This window comes from Battus philenor, unplaced genomic scaffold (assembly GCF_028537555.1).
Source record: "Battus philenor isolate CCGP_79_NKW_IND1 unplaced genomic scaffold, ilBatPhil1.0.hap1 SCAF_14, whole genome shotgun sequence".
Lineage (NCBI taxonomy): Eukaryota > Metazoa > Arthropoda > Insecta > Lepidoptera > Papilionidae > Battus > Battus philenor.
Window position 1 is genome coordinate 858820 of NW_027181676.1, and position 17971 is coordinate 876790.

The following is a 17971-nucleotide window of genomic DNA, read 5'->3' on the forward strand; positions in this document are numbered from 1 at the left end:
ATGTAAACTGTCAAGAAAAGACTATAATAGTTATCTTTATAATAGCGCCATCTAGTGTGATATTATTAAACTAGATAGAATACTCTGCTTTTTAGTTTTGTAACAATTATATCTAGTTGAAATAATTATGATCTTTCATGTAATATAGTAGCTATAATTATGTGTAAAACATATTTTATAAATAATGTTACCAGATATAAAAATATGTCTAAACGATTACCAACCTTATCGAATACGTCCATCGAAGGGATGTCATCATCTGTCAAATTTGGCCTTCAACTGCTGAGGATTCTCTCGCGATTTTTAAGGATTTTGCAATGACTAAGTAGATATTCATCAACGAAATCAATGGTGTGACGTCCGGGCGTGAGTGCCCTCGTGTTAAAATGACATCGAGAAGCAAAAACTCGGTGCGGAGCTATGAAACTGAGATAGAGAAGAATCGTGAGGAGGCCAATTGGAAGAAGGCTGTGGAATTGGCCCAACAGCTTAAGTCACGATCTCCACAACACGGTAATTAGATCATACAACCTTTTATTTGTATATATATTTACATTAACAACTTTTAAGGTTTTATCGTACTTCTTATCATACAGAACATGTTTTGTAATCTCATAACTACTCATAAATTAATTAGGAAATGACTTCGTTACAAATACATTACATTATTATTTTTTTAATTAAAAGCTGTCGAAACACAAGTAGTCAAGTTTTAATTAGGATCTTAATAATCCACTTTATTTTGTAATCAATATAATTTAAAATTGCTTACATTAGTCTGTATTATATGTGCAAAATAATTGGCTTAAGTAGTTACATTGTAATATTTCCAGCTTGAAACTGTCTACCACAAACTTAGTGATGATTTTGGAATTTCAAAAATATTTTCAGATATTATAGTGTAACTTTATTTGTAATTTAAGACATGGTTCTATATACACAGGGTGATAGGTTGTATGTGAAATTTTAAAGAGGAGAAAGTAAAGCTGATTTGTCAGCAAAAAACTTTAAATCTTATTTTACATCTATTTTCAATCAAACCTGTATAGAGTGATCACTCATAAATATGTTACATTAATTAATTTTTTCTATTGGAATATGACTGGCCAATACCTTTTAACAGTACAAAGTCTGGAAGGACAGACAGTTAAGGATAATTAATTTTAATATGTAGTAATTAAAATTTTGGTAATTTTTTTGTACTATATTATAGTTTCGTTACTTATTATTTCTAAAGCCATTGATTTGCAAAGCAAATGAGCTATACATTCACTTTTTTAAAGCTTATATATCTACTTTGACATGCATATACAATGTATTTATGTATATATATATATATATATATATATTACTTGAGGGTTTTAATGAAAATCAATGTATAAGCATTATCAATATTTTATTACTATTATTTTTAAATACAACTAAATATTTCTATGTTTAAGTTTCTTGCCCTTGAATTTCATGAGAAACAATTGAATACACTTTGATTCTCATTATAATAACAAACTATTGTTTTAACTACTTAGAACTGTTTAAGAAGATAAATGTTTACAAAGCACACTTTTTCACTCAAATGAAACCTTTATTTGAATTAACATATTACTATGATCAAAATGTAAGGTGGTATTGTCATTAAAACTCCCGGGCATTAGGAAGGCAGCGTAATTTTTTTTTTTAGTTTTGTAGGACTGTCTATAACCTTTGCCAAGTGTCTGTTTGTTAAAGGTTGACATATATTTTGGCTCAGACTATTTTGAAGGATGTTTTGTTATCATACATGTCAAGTCTCTATTGGTCAATGTGATACTGCATTGGTTCGTGACTTTTTTGCCAAAATTTTAACTCGTGTTGTTCCACAACCACTGTATTTGCCTAGTTTAGTCTTATGTGACTTTGGGCTATTTAGCAAGTTCAGAAAACCAATGCGGGGACGGGAATTACTTTAAAGTGGACAAAATTGTTTTGGAAGAGTAATTAAAGAATTAAAATTTTATTAACAAATTCACATTACTTTTTGATCACTGTATTATCTAAAATTTTAAATCTAAAATATAACCATTGGTCAAATCGTGAAAGTTTGAAATAATTTAATTAAGAACAAATAACTTTTAACTTGGTTTCAACAAAAAACCTTAAATTTTTCTTGTCAGTCATAAGGATGCTATCTATTTATGTTATACCTAATTCTCATTATAATTATTTATTCTTATTATAACAAAATTTCTAGCTAACAATTCTGACTAGGTGACATCTTCATAACACCAATACCTCACTTTGCATTATTTTGGTTTGCATTTTTTCGAAGTCGCTTCACCACTTAATTAGTACTAATTTTCACTGTGCTTGGCTAGATTTTTGAGGTTGCATTGTTTTAGGTTTAAGTCTATATGGTTTGCTATAGAAAATTTTTAAGAACATAATTAAACGCAAGGTATTGGTGTGCATCTATTTGTCTTATATATAAAGATTCATTTAAATCTATAATTTCACAGAAAGCCTCGCGCATTTCCTAATAGGGGAAGGGAAGTTAGAGGCATACTTTGACGAATGGCCTCCAATTAAAGAGAACATAGAAAGAGCTCAACGGGAGCTCTCTGACGCCCGTGGCTACTTGACACTAGCAACGGACGATGCTGGGAAGAAAGCTGGAGTTGCTCTAGATGCTCATCTACTTCTGGGGAAGTTAAACTATGCTTGTGGAGCATATGATGAAGCACTGAAACAATACAATCTTGCAGAATTAAGTACATTAACGGAGAAGGAGTTGCCAGTGTAAGTGATAGTTTTTTTTTTATTAAGATCATTAAAATAGTAGGTGACACATATAACAAACTATATATAAAATGTACTTATTTTTAAAATTTTTCTTCTTTTCTATTTACCATCAGCCAGGGTCTGAATAGATTTGAAAAGGCAATATATAGCTATGGGAAATATATAGCTACTTCCGCTATGCAGCAGTAGTCGTGCAAAAAGGGCACCGCCCGCCAGCCCGCTGATAAATGCGCGTGCGGCAAACAATGCGAATTACACAACTACCATCGTAAATACACTCAACACGTGTTTCATCCCTCCACGGGGCATCCTCAGGAGTAATGTTACACCGGCCAGTGCCATCAAGTGTTTGGTACTGGTCAGTGTAACATTACTCAATCAATCAATCAAAAATCATCAATTTTGAGTGTAAATGAAATTTGATACAATTTGACAAAAGATGCCATTTCATTCAATGACTTTTTGTCATTACATAGATAATATCATGGTGCTGTTGCCTTAGAAATTTTGAAAAAAAGTAGAAAAGTTAAAATTTTTATAAGTTAATGAACTTTTGGGAAATTGAAATGAAAAAAGTCATTTTTTAAAATATAACCTATAAAAATTTCATCAAATATTATTTTCTAAAAAAAAAAGATTTTATTATGAGTACACACTATTTCTGAGGTCTTTTTCCGAAAGCTTAATATTTGAAAACATTTATAATTGAACGTATTTAAATTTAATAATAACACTATGCATTACATAATGTAAGTGTACATATCATATTGACCTTGCGAACATTTAATTGCTGAATGCTAAGTGTCAATAACGAGTTTTTAAATGACTTGTGAGAATGATTCATCATTAGTTGTTCAATTGATGTTATGAATCATGTTATCCGTTCGCTAATTATGGAGATCGCTTTTAAAAATATGTATCTGTGTATGTAAACATGGTTATCTGTGGCACTAGGCCTTCCGCATTCTTCGATTTTATCCAGACAAAAGCGATCTCTATAGTAAACCAACAGTTCCACACACTAATAGTCGCTATGAAATATCCAAAGGATATATAACTAACTATGAAATCCAAAAATACATAAATCACAGTAGTCAAACACCTAAAGAGGCATGACATTGTGAACGAATGTAGATCTGTGTGAAAAGTTGGAGGCTTCGCTGGAAACAGAAGAACTAGAGTGATGATGGAAGCTTCTCCACAGAGAAATAAAAGTTTTCTGTTTATAGGTGCAACAACATAGACCAATTATCAATTTATGTTTTAATAATTTTAATGGCATTCATATAAATAACTAAATGTGTAAGATATCTTTGATAAACACTTGAACATACAACATATAACAATATATATATTTACCATTTTATATTATAATTTCAGACGGAGTTTGCGTATTGTAGCGGAGTCATATGCCATCAAAGGGCTGTGTTTAGAACAGAACGCTGTGCCAAGTTCCACCAGTCGTTTCAAACAGGCGGAGAGAGAAACTGAGTTGGTAAGACCTGGGATCATTTACAACTTTTAGATGTAGCTATTAGCTTTTCGCTGTATTGAACACCTGGTTGAAAACAAAAAAAATTGTCTCGGTGCTATACCGTATAATGTCATGAAGTTATAGCAGCTACAGAAGTAACGGTTCTGCAGAAAAGCTATAAGCTGATCAGGGAAAGCTCCTTCATGATCGTTTAGAACCCAGAGCCACTAATCTAATTAGCAATTGGTAAGGTCAGACCTCTGGTATCAGAACTTACAAGGATTCGACTCAGATGAGCCATGAGAAGTGCCTGTAATTAAAAGTCGCAATGCTTACCATACTGGTGGCAGGCTTCTTAACTGGATATGGCCGTTTTTATCTGTTTACTTTAGGTGTCACAGACAGTCTTATCTGCAGGGTGCATATAGAAGATGAGGTGACTGTTTCTCATGTACTACTTCGGTGTATAGGGGTATCATCATATAAAGGTAACCATCTCGAATCACTGAGGTGCTGTCCTAACATCAAGAATCTGCTAGGAGTTGAATTGGTAGAGTAAGGCTTAGCCCGACGAGAAATGGGAACCAGCTCGCAAAAACAAGATTTGATTGCAGCTCTTTGGGTAGCCTATACAGCATCTTAAGCGCTTTCACTTGTCTTGTCTTTTTGTGACTGTCATATCTTTGTGCTTCTAGATAAAGAGTTTCGAGTTGGCATCCGAGCTGACGTTGCTGTACCTTCAAAGAGCGCAGGCAGCGCGAGCTGGAGTCATCCTGGAGACAGCTCTTCAGAGGGCACCGCTGTTGCATATACGAGCTGGAAGGCTGCAGAGTGCCATCGATAGGTGACAGCTTATTTAAATTTAACTCGGGATTTTGTTAACTTATATAATCAATACTGGCACTTTCGTCATCATCAATATACTTAAGCCTCCCCCCCCTCGATCTCCCCCTAGATCTCCATGATGCCTGATAAAATTAAATGATCAATTAATGTAATTCATTAAGTGTATATATGACACCAGGTACCGGGAAATGCTGACCGCTGTGGAGTCGGTATCAACGCAGGCATTGAGGCTGACCCTGGCGCGGCAGCTGGCCGAGGTGCTGATGAGAGGGGTCGCTGGACAGGTATGACGTCATCAAAAACATTTAAAAAGATACTCATTAGTTCACATAGGCTTCATTAAGAAACTTTGAGAAGTCAAAACATTAATATAGTGTATATTTAAATATGTGATAATACCAAGCAGTCCAATAGCCTAATGTTACTTTGATACTGATGTTCACATGAAAAAATGACGACAGTGTCGAGGTGGACACGGTTCACGTCGAACGGGGGGTTCTCCGAGTACCTTCACCGGTTTAAGCTCAAAGAAGACCTGGTGCTTCTATGAACCGGGCGCGGATCAGACCGTGGTCCACTGGTTGCCCACTGTCCAACATTCGAAGGACTCCGGGTCGACTCCGAATGCCAGTTAAGCATTAAGGTTAGCGAGGATTCTATAGCCTCAGTAATCAACGATGAAGAAGCAAGACCAACGTTCCAAAAAATGTGCAGAACGATTGCGGAAAACGTGATAAAAAGAAACAAGATCAACTCTTAATGCTAAAATAAAAAATTGTAAATAAAAGTGTAAAAATAGGCAATTAAATAAATAAGTAAATAATACATATAAAAATGTATACTAAAAACAAAGAAATTGTAATAGTTAAGGTATGAGGAGAAGAAAGAATAGATTCTAATAAAAAGAAAATAGATATGAAAGGGAAAGAAAGAAGAATTGTAGAAAGAAAATAAAGGAATCAAATATCGTAGGAGGAACGATAGAGGAGTGCAAAATGAAAATATTTTATGAAAAAATTATTAAATAAAAACAAAGTCCTTGTCCCACAATAGATAGGGGTACGAGGGGTCCCTGTAGCGAAGGCCATTAAATATTAAAAAGCAACCCAATAATTACCATTTTAGCACTCATTTTAATTTTTTTTTGTTACAAACCGTTTATTTTTCATGTGAACATGAGTATGTTATATATCTTCTATATAATCTTGAGATCAATAAAGCCTTATTATTATATATTAAGGCTTTATTTATCTTGCTTTAATGAAAACTTTAAAGTTTTTAGCGGAGAGTGTTAAAATTGCTAAATGGATTTTTTACAGAAGCATAGAAATTTTGGTAATGCAGGCTTACTTATTCTTATCAAAAGAATTATGGGCATTATTTTTTATTAATTTTCTATATATAGAGGATCTTGTTATATATATATATTCCAATATGTTCATTTAGATATACTACGAATTATCCTATCATAGATATAGTATATGATACTTCTAGATATATTCTATTAAAGAATCCATTGCACTGTTTTTTGTTATTAAATGTATGTTTGATATTTCAGGTGTACAAAGCTCCGGAGAAGATAGCGGTTATGCCTCAGCAAGGAACTTTGACGAGACGAAGAGAGGAGCATGTGTCCGAAGGTCCATGGAAACCGAAAAAATATGCAGCTATTAATCAGGTGTGGTGATGTGATGAAAAAGTACAAAATATTGAAAAAACATAACTTAAAATTGTAGAACTCTGGAAGGAAGGTGATGTGTGGTAGGAAATGAAAGGAAAGAAAAGAATGGCAGAAATTCAGAATGAAGAAAGATGTGTATGAAAATAAAAAAATGGTAAATATAAAAACTTGTCCCCCATAGTAGGGGTAAAATGTCTAAAAATAATAAAAAAATATTTGCGGGTAGTTTAGTAATATAAACATTGAACGAATTAAGGGCAGGTCTTCGGTCTTACTATTGGAGACATAGATGGCGTTACTAATGTATAGATTCTCACGTTAATATCACTGTCTTACTTATCTGAACTTCGAGACAACAGGATTCAGAAAATATCGTCGTGTGCTTCCAGTTCGTACCACGGAATGAATACGAGGAGGTCATGTTGGTGCTACTCGTGGGTGAGGCGATGGCGGTACGTGACGCGGTGCTATCACAGAGCGCGGAGTTCGAAGCTGCGCGTGCGCATTCACTTCGCAATGCGATAGCCGTCGTCGACCTACTGGCTCTAGCCGCTGTGCGCTGGGGACAACTGACCCTTCTACTAGAGGTATACAACCAATTTTTCACACATCTAGATGGCAGCCATCTTTATTTCAGTTGTAAAACTGGACTTCAAGATCTAGTGCAGTGATTCCCAAAGTGGTCTATATCGACCCCTAGGGGTCTATATAGTCTAAAAAATTTGGGGGTCCATGAAATGAAAATGGGGGTCCACGATAGTGGATCTCAACACATACACTGATAGTACCTATTTACTTACATCATACTATCTTATAATATCAAAAAATTTACATTATTTATAAAAGTACCTGTGAAGTAAAAAAAATATATATGTTTATAAAATTGTATAAATTGAAGGATGTTGGTATTCGCTTTGTGGTTTGTTACGTATATTTTACATAACAGATACAAAATTTTATTTTGAGTAGTTTTAATTTAAATTCAATTAATAAATGTATATATTAACATGTGTTTATACTTTAAGTTTTTAACACTAAACTTCACTACAGTTAGAAATTTACAGGAAAATCAATATCAGGTAAGTAGGGGGTCTACCCAACACGGAAAAACATGGCAAGGGGTCTACGACACAAAAAAGTTTGGGGAACTGTTTTGTTAAATAATTGCAAATGATTAATTAATAACCTGTAAATATTAATATATCTATTATTATATTTATTGATAACCTCTCTTTCTAGCCCATAGACTACTGCAAGGTATAGAATTGTCCCAAAGATATCTATGGGTGATATACCGTTATTGCTACGCTTTTCAGGCGCGTTTATGATTGACGCTTTTGATCACTTACTCAGACACTGCTCCCGATTCGCATCCAAAAGACGTAACCACGTGACCTTATGTGAAAACCTTAATATACCTCCGTTCAACTTACCGGAACTTCTCAAGAAAAAATCTACAGCAGAATCTTTTGATGAGTTGGCCCGGCACATTGTCCAAAATCTCAAGGCATTTAACGGTCTGTAGCTTAGGCAGCGACTTGAAATAAAATAATGTAGCAACTAATATATAATTGATTATTCCAAATTGTATTGTTAATATATATAAATTTTAGCTGTATTTACCCATAAGAGAAAATTGTGTAAGAAAAATCGTAAAAAATTATAAAACGCTGTCGTGCCTCGCAGCTGGGAGAAGAAAGATCCGTATCAAAGAGCGGCAACTGTCTCCCAACTGTTGGCGTTTAGTTTAAGCGAAAAATAAATATTGTAAAAAAAAAAAACACTAGCGATACAAATTATAATTAATAAAAAAAGTATGTGAAGGACACTGCTGCACGTCATCTGGAAATTTATTTGTGAAGAGTTGGTAATCCAATCCTGTATCCCAGGAATTGAACCTGGGACCTGCGATCACAAATCTTTGTCCTCTACCGCTAGGGTATTTCTGTTGAAATTACACAAAAAACTTGTATAACAGTCGTTGGAGCGTGCGATGAAGTTCTCGTTCGGCTGTGCGCATATATGGAGAGCCAGGGCACTGGCTGCTGCTGCAGCTGCACGCCCCCTGGCCACGGCTGCGCACCCGCCCGCCCCCGGTGAGCATTCACACATACATAAACGAGTATATACCGATCACACACACATATGTACGCTTCCATATAAACACACGTATGTGACGAATCACACACACTCGTGCAAGATTTCATGCAAACAGGTACACGTGCACCGATCACTCACACATATGTAAGCTCCCATACATACACACGTACAAACAAACGAAGACATATACGTCGAATCACGCACACTCATGCACGCTCCCATTAAAACATACGTATGTGTCGAATCACTCACACTTATGCAAACTCTCATACAAACACACGAACGTGCACCTTCTCCATCGTCCATCCTTCGCTACATTTTTTATACATTTTATTTTATATCCTTTTTTATATTTTATTATACAATTCTTTTTACATTTTTTTTATTTAAAGCATTCATTTACTATTGTATTTTATTCTATCGGATATCCCGAGTTCCTCATCAGGGAGGCGATGGTGCCACTGTCTATTTTGACTCCAAATTCTATTTCCACATCTGTTTTTATACGGTAAAATACGGGAGAATACATATTTGGTAATTGTATTTTTGGTATGTATGTACAGGTGGAGCCGCCCACAACGCGCACGTGCGTGCACTGTGCGTGTCCAGGCGTGCTGCACACCTGTGTCGAGACGACGCGGCGCTCCGACTAACAGCTGCCGCGGGCTGCTTCCGCACCGGCTGGGTCTGTACTGACGAACTTCCTCCCACCCCTCCTCCCTCACAACCACCCCCTCGACAACCATAAGCATGTCTCTAACACCCTTACATACATATCCTTCAAAGTTCTCTCACTTAAACAAAGTTCTACCTCCTATGTATCTCCTATATTTACACCACACTTCCCTTTAAACTCCTTTCCGGAAATAAGTGGTTCGTACTTTCTAATCTTAATAAATCATTTCTTTATCAAACTTCATACATACTCATACAAATCGTTAATAGCACTAGTAAAATCCTAGCTTCCTTCTAAAGAGACCATGTATCATTAAATGCACCGAGACTTAACATCGAAATAAATGTTTTTATTTTTTTATGTATCATTTTGTCATACCTCATACACTCCCATACAAATCGTTAAGAACTCCTACTAAAAGTACTAAAATTTTAGTTCTTTTAGTGCTCGAAATGAGATTTCGTACCTAATGTTAATTGCACCGAAACTTCATATCGAAATAAATATATATATATCTTTTTGTAATATCTCATACACTCTCATACAAATCGTTATTAGCTGTATTAAATACATATTATTGATCACACCGAAGCTTAACATCAAAATAAATATATATTTTGTATTTTCATACTTCATACACTCCCATACAAATAGTTAATAACTCCTACTAAAAGTACTACAATTTTAGTTCTTTTAATGCTCGAAATGAGACTTTGCACCTAATGTAAATTGCACCGAAACTTCATATCGAAATAAATATAAATATCTTTTTGTCATTTCTCATACACTCTCATACAAATCGTTATTAGTTATATTATATACATTTTATTGATTACACCGAAGCTTAACATCGAAATAAATATATATTTTCTTATTTTCATACTTCATACACTCCCATACAAATCCTTAATGGGTCAATAAAAATCGTAGTTAGTGTAAAATATTGGTGTTTTTGTATAGGTTTAGATATAATGATAATTGTCCATAGATAGAGGAAGGTATAGAGATGGCGGAGGAGGCGCTGGCGATAGAGACAGAAGCCCAGGGTCCGCTGCTGGCGCGCGCTTACCTGTACTGCGGCATTGGGCAGCAGATGCGCGCACAGGTAAGATGCACTGGTTTCTAAGGTAAAACCAAAACCATAATCTAGCCATACCATAGTCTGGACTATCTATCAGTCTAACGCGTACTCCAGAAAGTCCTATCGACTTATCTGGTCCAGATGTTTACGGGGCACGGGGGATTCTTTGAGTGCATATATAGGTGGAAGCTCAAGGAGATTACCTTGTGCTCCTGGACCCGTAGGTGGACCAAACCATCATTGCCAAATATCCTGTGCTTGGAGGATTCCCCTCAGATTCTGATGTCGAGATGGGGATAAGGATCGAAGAAGGCAGCTTCGCCTCGATCATGGGCGACGAGAAATGTTGCACTATGTTCTTTGAATTCTCTAAAGTAGTACAATATACAGAAGAAAAGAATAATACTCAGAACTAAGTCAAGAAGAGTCGAGCAAGATCCTAAGATAGTCATGAATAAAGCAGTACGTTCAGTAAATAAGAAAAGTGAGCCAAAACTGTGATAATATAGCAAACTATGGTCTAGGAACGAAGAAGAGGGAAGGAAGGTGATGAACGGGAGACGATTTGAATTTGAATAAAGATAGAGAGTGTAATAGACAGAAGGAAATTGTAATATAAGAGATTGTTATGAAAGGAGAAAGTCAAATAAAGAAATAAAATGATTTTTTTTTTACCAGAGTTGTACCGTTCCTGTTCCACACAAATTGTGTTTACATATCCTTGCACAGTTAATTCTAGTCAAAGCTAGCTTAGAATATTTTAATACTGCTAAGTCTAGGTTCATTTCAATTAGTGTAACTTACCTTTGTCTGGTTTACTTACAAATTTGTTAAGCTGAAACTTGACTTCATCGAGAACATAAATATTTTCATGGTCAATATACTTTTACAATAGGATCCCAAGTTATGTTTACAAAGTGCTTATTGATATGCTATTAGTGTGTTTTCAACTTTTTAATGTTTATATTAATTTATACAGAAAACAAATTCTCGTATCGAGAAAGACGCTGCGAATGATTTGAGCCTGAAACACTTGTTGAAGTCCGTGGAACTGGACGACAATGATCACCTTGCCTTCTATCATCTTGCGCTGCAGTATATGCACGTTGGGATGCTCAATGAGGCAATGGTAAGTGATTTTAGTTATTGACGTCATTATTTCAACAACAGAACATCCATTGTTGGACATACCGTCCCATACATTTCCAATAAGATCGTTTGTTATCCCGAGTAAAAAAAGGACTAATATATAGCTGCTTCCGCTGTGCAGCAGAAGTCGTGCAATAAAGTGTCCATGACAATCTTTCATTGACTCTGTGTTTGGCACTAATTTGGTGTAACATAACTCCTGAAGATGCTCCGTGGAGGGGTGAAACACGTGTTGAGTGATTTGAGAGTGGCAGTTGTGTAATTCGCATTGTTTGCCGCATGCGCATTTGTCAGCGGGCTGGAGGGCGGTGCACTTTGTTGCACGACCACCACTGCATGTGCGGAAGTGGCTAAATATTGGTCCTTTTCTTACTTAGGATGGACTTCCGCAAGGTAACGCCTGATCCCATTAAATAAATCTATCATTCTTCGTTCCTTTAATTTTGTTTTTGGGTGACCTTGGGGCTGGGCGATCCTTGGTGCCACCAACAGCCGTCAGGGTCGAAAGGGAGAGGCAACTACGATCTGGTAGACGTGGTAGCAGGCTCCCCATTAGGTGAATCATCTTTGGGGAGGCTTTGCAGTGGGTGTCTATCTACATTTATTAACAAATAGGATGTCTACACAAGACAAAAGGATTTAAAAGTGATCTGGGTGAGAGAAGAGATGTGTTGTGCCAAAGAAACACTAGGCAGTGGTTAGATCAGTGTTTCCCAACCTTTTTTATGCCATGTCCCACCTTTGCTTTTTGAAAATTCTTATGCCCTGCATTTCAAATTTATTTTGAATACATTCATATTTATTTAAGAATTTGCTTTTAACTTTAAACTTGACATCTGGCATTGCATTTAAATGATCCGGAGCGGGTGGCTCACTCACATTGATTCCATTTTCGATTTTCCCCCCTAAAAATTAAATTACCCCTTTTTGGGGCGTGGGCCCCACGTTGGGAAACACTGGGTTAGATGGTGTTGCGTGCGTTGTACAGGATGCGACGCGCGCGTGCCTGAGCGTGCGCGCGGAGTGCGGGGGCGCGCTGCGATTGGCTGCGGCGCTGTGGGCGTGCGCAGGCGCAGGTCGGCGTGCAGCGAGCGCACTGCACGTGGCACGGCTCGCGCGCCAGCATTACCCGGCAGCTGAGTGGCCGCTGTGGGCTCTGGCAGCGTTGCAGCTCGTCTGGGAGAGCGGCGATGTATGTACACTAATACACGCTTAAATATATACACGCACTCATACGCAGGTTCCCGGGAATTTCTTTTTTTATCTATTTCTTTTTATGGCCTCCGATATTGGGAGCCTCTCGTACCCCCTATCTGGTGTGGGACAGGGACTTTTTTTTACATATATTTAATTTTTCACAACCTTTTTTATTTTCTCTCTCTTCATTTATTATGCATCTTATGATCTTCCATTCGGTATTCATTCCATATTTCTTCTTTCGTTCTCTTTTGCTCTATGACCTTCAATTCCTCTCTCATTCTTTTTGAGGTATTAAAATATGCCTTAAACATGATAACGGAACGGGTACACCTATTTATCATCTTACCATGATCCTTTACTTATACAGGGTGATTGCTTATGTGTGTAAAATACTTAAATGGATAAAGTATAGCTCTATCTGTAGTGTTCATATAGTAAAAAAATTGTCAAAATTCATATTAAAACATATTAAAATTAATCATTGTTTAGTATCTGTACATGCAGATATTGTACTGCCAGAAGTTTTTAGTTCGTCCCAATGTAACATATTTCAATATAGATAAGAGAGATTTATATTATAGAGAGAGAGAGAGAGAAAAGAGAGAGTAATATAGAATATAAAAAATAGGTAGAGAAGAGAAAAAAACTCGTTAGAAAAAGCTTACGACATTAAGTTTGAATTTATATATAATGGATGTGTGAAATAAATCGATAATAAAATATATAGGCCGCTCTGGCGACGGGTAAGGAGTTGCTGAAGCTCCTGAACAGCACGGAGACAGAAGTGGATGTGGAGCATAATGGGTACGCGGAACTGGACGCGCTCTCCGACTCCCAGGATGACACCCAGAGTAACAGGGATGCAGGTATAAAACACAAAATTATTATTTTTTTTAAAAAAAATTAACATATTATGTGTACATATTTAGCTAAGACTAGCTTTAATATATCTTGATAAGGTCACTTTTAAATGTTATCTTTTATTACATATTTACTAGCTGATCCCGCAACCGTTGTTTTGCAAAAAAAAAAAAAGTTTTTAATTAACAAATGTAAGATAAGGGTTGATCGTAGAGGGGTGAAAATTTAGGTTTGTATGTATATTTGTATGCTGTATCATAATAAAATAAAAACCAAAAAAGTTGTCTAAAAAATTAAAAATAAAATTTAGGGGTGGACCACCCTTATCACTTATGGGTATGGAAAATAGATAGTAGCCGATTCTCAGATCTACTGAATACGCATATAAAATTTGGTAAAAGTCGGTCAAGCCGTTTAGGAGGAGTTCAAGTTCGAACACCGCGACACGAGAATTTTATATATTAGATATGAAAATTGATTGCATTATTTATACAGAATAGACTAGAGATCAATCCAAGGTTATTTTTTTTTTTAATTGAACCCAAACATGACAGTTTTACATTTATAACCAAACAACCTGTAGGTTGTATATTTAACACAGGCTTATAAATATATATGTTACAGCGTCAATTCGTGCGGAGTCAGCGGGGGCATTCCGAGCAGAGAGGGCGCTGTCGGACGCTGGCGGGGGGAGCGGAGTGGGGGCAGGGGGTGTTGGAGGGCAACACTCTCCGTTGCAGCAGCACCGAGCTCAAGCCTGGCTTCTCCTCGCAGATCTCTGTCTAAGGTCAGTGCTGTAGTATCTATGTATGCGATTTTACGAAAGACCTTGCGTTTAATTAAAACAAAACAGAAATTATATTAAAAATCATTCAAATTTTTACAATGTATTTGTCACGATTAAATAAAAAATATCTTATCTTATTTAATATATATAAATATCGCATTTGTTACAGAGACCTTATTTAGCAATTATTATTTTCATTGTTACTTTTTTATTTTTTCTCTCTCTCTCTCATGCTCCCAATTTCTCTTGCTCCATCTTCTCATTCGTCACATTTTTCTCTGTTCTCTTTTTTACACACATCGCCTCCCATCCTTCACAACATTGTTTTGATATATCATTTAGTTTACCAATTAAAATTACCTATTCATGTTTTTTTTATTTAATATTTTTCTCTTACTATACCTGACTTGCCACAGACTTATTGCTGCAGTATTAGATAAGCTTTCAATCTTCTATTTTCATATTGAATTGATAGAATTTAGATGGTATTTATACATGGCAAGAGATCCTCTCTGGTGGTTCATTGGTTATGGGAGTATTACAAGGGTGTATTGTCGGCTTTATCGCACACATTTTCCGTCGCACTCACGCGACACGTGTGATTGGTTTTAAGTAGGATTTGTGATTGGTTGTATGAAGTTAGTTCTAGGATTCGTTGACGGGCCAATGAAATTCAGTCAGAATTTTACTTTTAACTCCAAGAGACAGTCTTCAAAAAAGGTGTACTTTTGAATGTAAATTCAAAGTCTGGTTTAGTTTAAAAAGAGCCAAGAACTAAGTCAAGTTTATTTTAAGCAAAAAGTCAAAAGTTTAACATTTTTTTCTAAAAGATACATTTGTTAAAAGGTTGGGTAGAACACACGAGGCCGCTGGCTGCGTGGCGGAAGCTGCAGGATTCACTCCTCACAGTCACCTCGTCCTCTATACCGTGAGTGATTCAACTTATATATAGCACAGAACCAGTGGCCGTGGGGCATTTGCCCACACGTGGACTAATGACCTTGTCAGTGTCATAAGAAGAAGCTGGATGTGGATTGCTTCCAACCAGTCCTTATGAAAATCTGTGTGGATGCCTTTTGTCTCAAAGATCATTTGTAAGAAAGGGACCAATATTTAGCCAAACACAGAGTCACTAATCGGTGTAACATAACTCCTGAAGATGCCCCGTGGAGGGGTGAAACACGTGTTGAGCGATTTGGTCGTGGCGGTTGTGTGATTCGCATTGTTTGCCGCATACGCATTTATCAGCGGGCTGGCGGGCGGTGCATTTCATTGCACGACTACCACTGCATGTGCGGAAGTGGCTAAATATTGGTCCCTTTCTTACTTAGGATGGACTTCAGCGAGGTAACGCCTGATTCCATTAAATATCAAAGATCATTTGTCTGCTAGTTCAAAAGGCATAGTGACCTGATTATCTACAAGATGAGCTGATATCTCCCACAGCGCGGTCTGGTGCATGCAGCCAGCTCCGAGTGGGAGGAGGCGCGACAGTGCTTCCAGAACGCACTTGCCATCCACCCAACGCACCTCGACAGTATGATACAGTTGGGTAAGTAGTTTTAGTATGTACACTTGCACCAGTCTGTGCGTATACGTATGATGCGCGTGCGCATAGTTGGTGAAAATTGATGGCTTTTAAGACCAAAATCACTTTTAGGGTCGGCGTATTACGAGTTGGGCTGGCTGCGATTGGCGGAGCGGTCGTTGCGAGAAGCGGGTGCGTTGGGCCCGTTGCGGGCGGACACATGGCGGCGGCTGGCGTTGGTGCTGGCGGCGCTGGGCGAACCGGCCGCAGCTGCGGACGCCGCTGCAGCTGCCCTGACCCTGCACCCAGCGGCGCCACTTGCGGCCCCCATCGCAGCGCCCCTGGCGCAAGATCTCCCTCTCTGACATGTTCAGCTGTGAGTTCTCTTCTATCCTCGTAACTTTGACGAGTCAGGAGAGACAAGTTTAGCTGTCAATTCTCGTCGATCTTCGCAGCGTTCCCGGAACAGAACCTGTGGGTCTTAGATATTCAACTGCAGGTTCTCCCTGGCCCAGGATCTGCTGCTTTCTCCTACCTTCGCGGTATTGGACCTACCTTTATGACAAGTGAAGCCGTGAGCTTTCGTTTACACTTGCGGCCCACGTCGCAGCGCCTCTGGCATAGAACTACATGTTCGTATATCCTTACGATTTTCATCGTTGCACTCTTGGACCTTTCTATTGAAACATGTTCAATGATTTCCTTTCGGTGTTGCGACCCCTATTTCAGCGACCCTGGCTCTAGGCTTTCTGCTCTAACGTGAAGAGCCGCGAGTGTGTCTGAATATAAAAGACGAAAGCTACCCTTCTGAACATTTACGCATTCGAAGAAACTAATGGGAGTTTAAATAGCGTCTAATAACGCGTTCTAGTGGTTATATGGGTAAACCTTAACTCATCATACGGTGATGGGATCCGAGTTCTCGGTAACGCGAGGACTTCACCAACGGTCTTCCTGAATCTTTGTTATGCTATTATATAGGAATGGGCTGTTTCCTCGCAATATAATTCAAACTACTGGGATTAGTGTAGTAGTTACTCATTGGTGATGGGATTTACTCACCACGCCACCATTTAAAGATGTTCATCACTAACGCATATACATAAAAAGTAAGGTGAAATTGTCATTTAAAAGTCCCTAGGCATTAGGACGTCTGATATTTTTATCCTAAGTTAGTAGGAATGTCTATAACATTTGCCAAGCGTCTGTTTTGTTAAAAGTTGGAATATCATTTGGCTAATTTAAACCATTTTGAAAGATGTTTTGTGTCTTCTTCTCGGTTCTTCCCGACTATTTTTGGCCAAAACCTTGACTGGTATCGTTCTGCAACCACCGTATTCACCTGTTTTGGCTCCGTGAGACTTCTGGCTAACTCCAAAGGCTTTAAAAAGATAAAATCCGATTCGAAGATGTTAAGGCTTTACCGGAAAAAGACTGTTCAAACTGTTTCGAGGAATGGAAAAAGCATTAGCAAAAGTGCTTTTTATCGGACGCAGATTACTTTGACGGTGATGAAATCGATTTGAAGAAATAGAATTTACATTTTATTGACAAAATCACCTTACTTTTTGATCACAGTATTATATATATACTTATAATTTCAGGTTGTCCCATAAATCAACGTCAATACGGCTTTTGGTTAACCCTAGAAAACCATTTGAAAGAATATTTTTTAAAACCGTCGTTTAGAATTTAATATAGTAATTTTAAATCACCATCATCATATTAGGTGATAAGACGCCCACTACAAGGTATAGCCGTTCAAATCTTCTTCAGTTCAGACTTCCCATGACCTTGGCTATGTTGAAGGTCT

At 37.2% G+C, this 17971-nt stretch overlaps 1 protein-coding gene across 1 annotated transcript; it reads left to right on the forward strand.

Moving 5' to 3' along the window:
* The first annotated feature begins 262 nt into the window (after nt 1–262).
* On the forward strand, nt 263–16529 carry Ttc7 (tetratricopeptide repeat domain 7). The gene is made up of 17 exons (XM_068777902.1): nt 263–513; nt 2493–2772; nt 4156–4270; nt 4945–5093; nt 5274–5379; nt 6654–6773; nt 7166–7363; nt 8755–8872; nt 9440–9561; nt 10541–10657; nt 11613–11762; nt 12771–12974; nt 13710–13848; nt 14468–14630; nt 15477–15558; nt 16077–16182; nt 16291–16529. The coding sequence occupies exons 1-17, from the start codon at nt 387–389 to the stop codon at nt 16521–16523; spliced, it is 2529 nt and encodes an 842-aa protein (XP_068634003.1). The 5' UTR covers nt 263–386; the 3' UTR covers nt 16524–16529.
* Nucleotides 16530–17971: the final 1442 nt, after the last annotated feature.

Coding starts and splice junctions, on each gene's coding strand:
- Ttc7 (XM_068777902.1), top strand. CDS start 387: ATGACATCGAGAAGCAAAAACTCGGTGCGGAGCTATGAAACTGAGATA. Junction 4,271..4,944: donor CGGAGAGAGAAACTGAGTTG/GTAAGACCTGGG, acceptor TTGTGCTTCTAG/ATAAAGAGTTTCGAGTTGGC. Junction 8,873..9,439: donor TGCGCACCCGCCCGCCCCCG/GTGAGCATTCAC, acceptor ATGTATGTACAG/GTGGAGCCGCCCACAACGCG.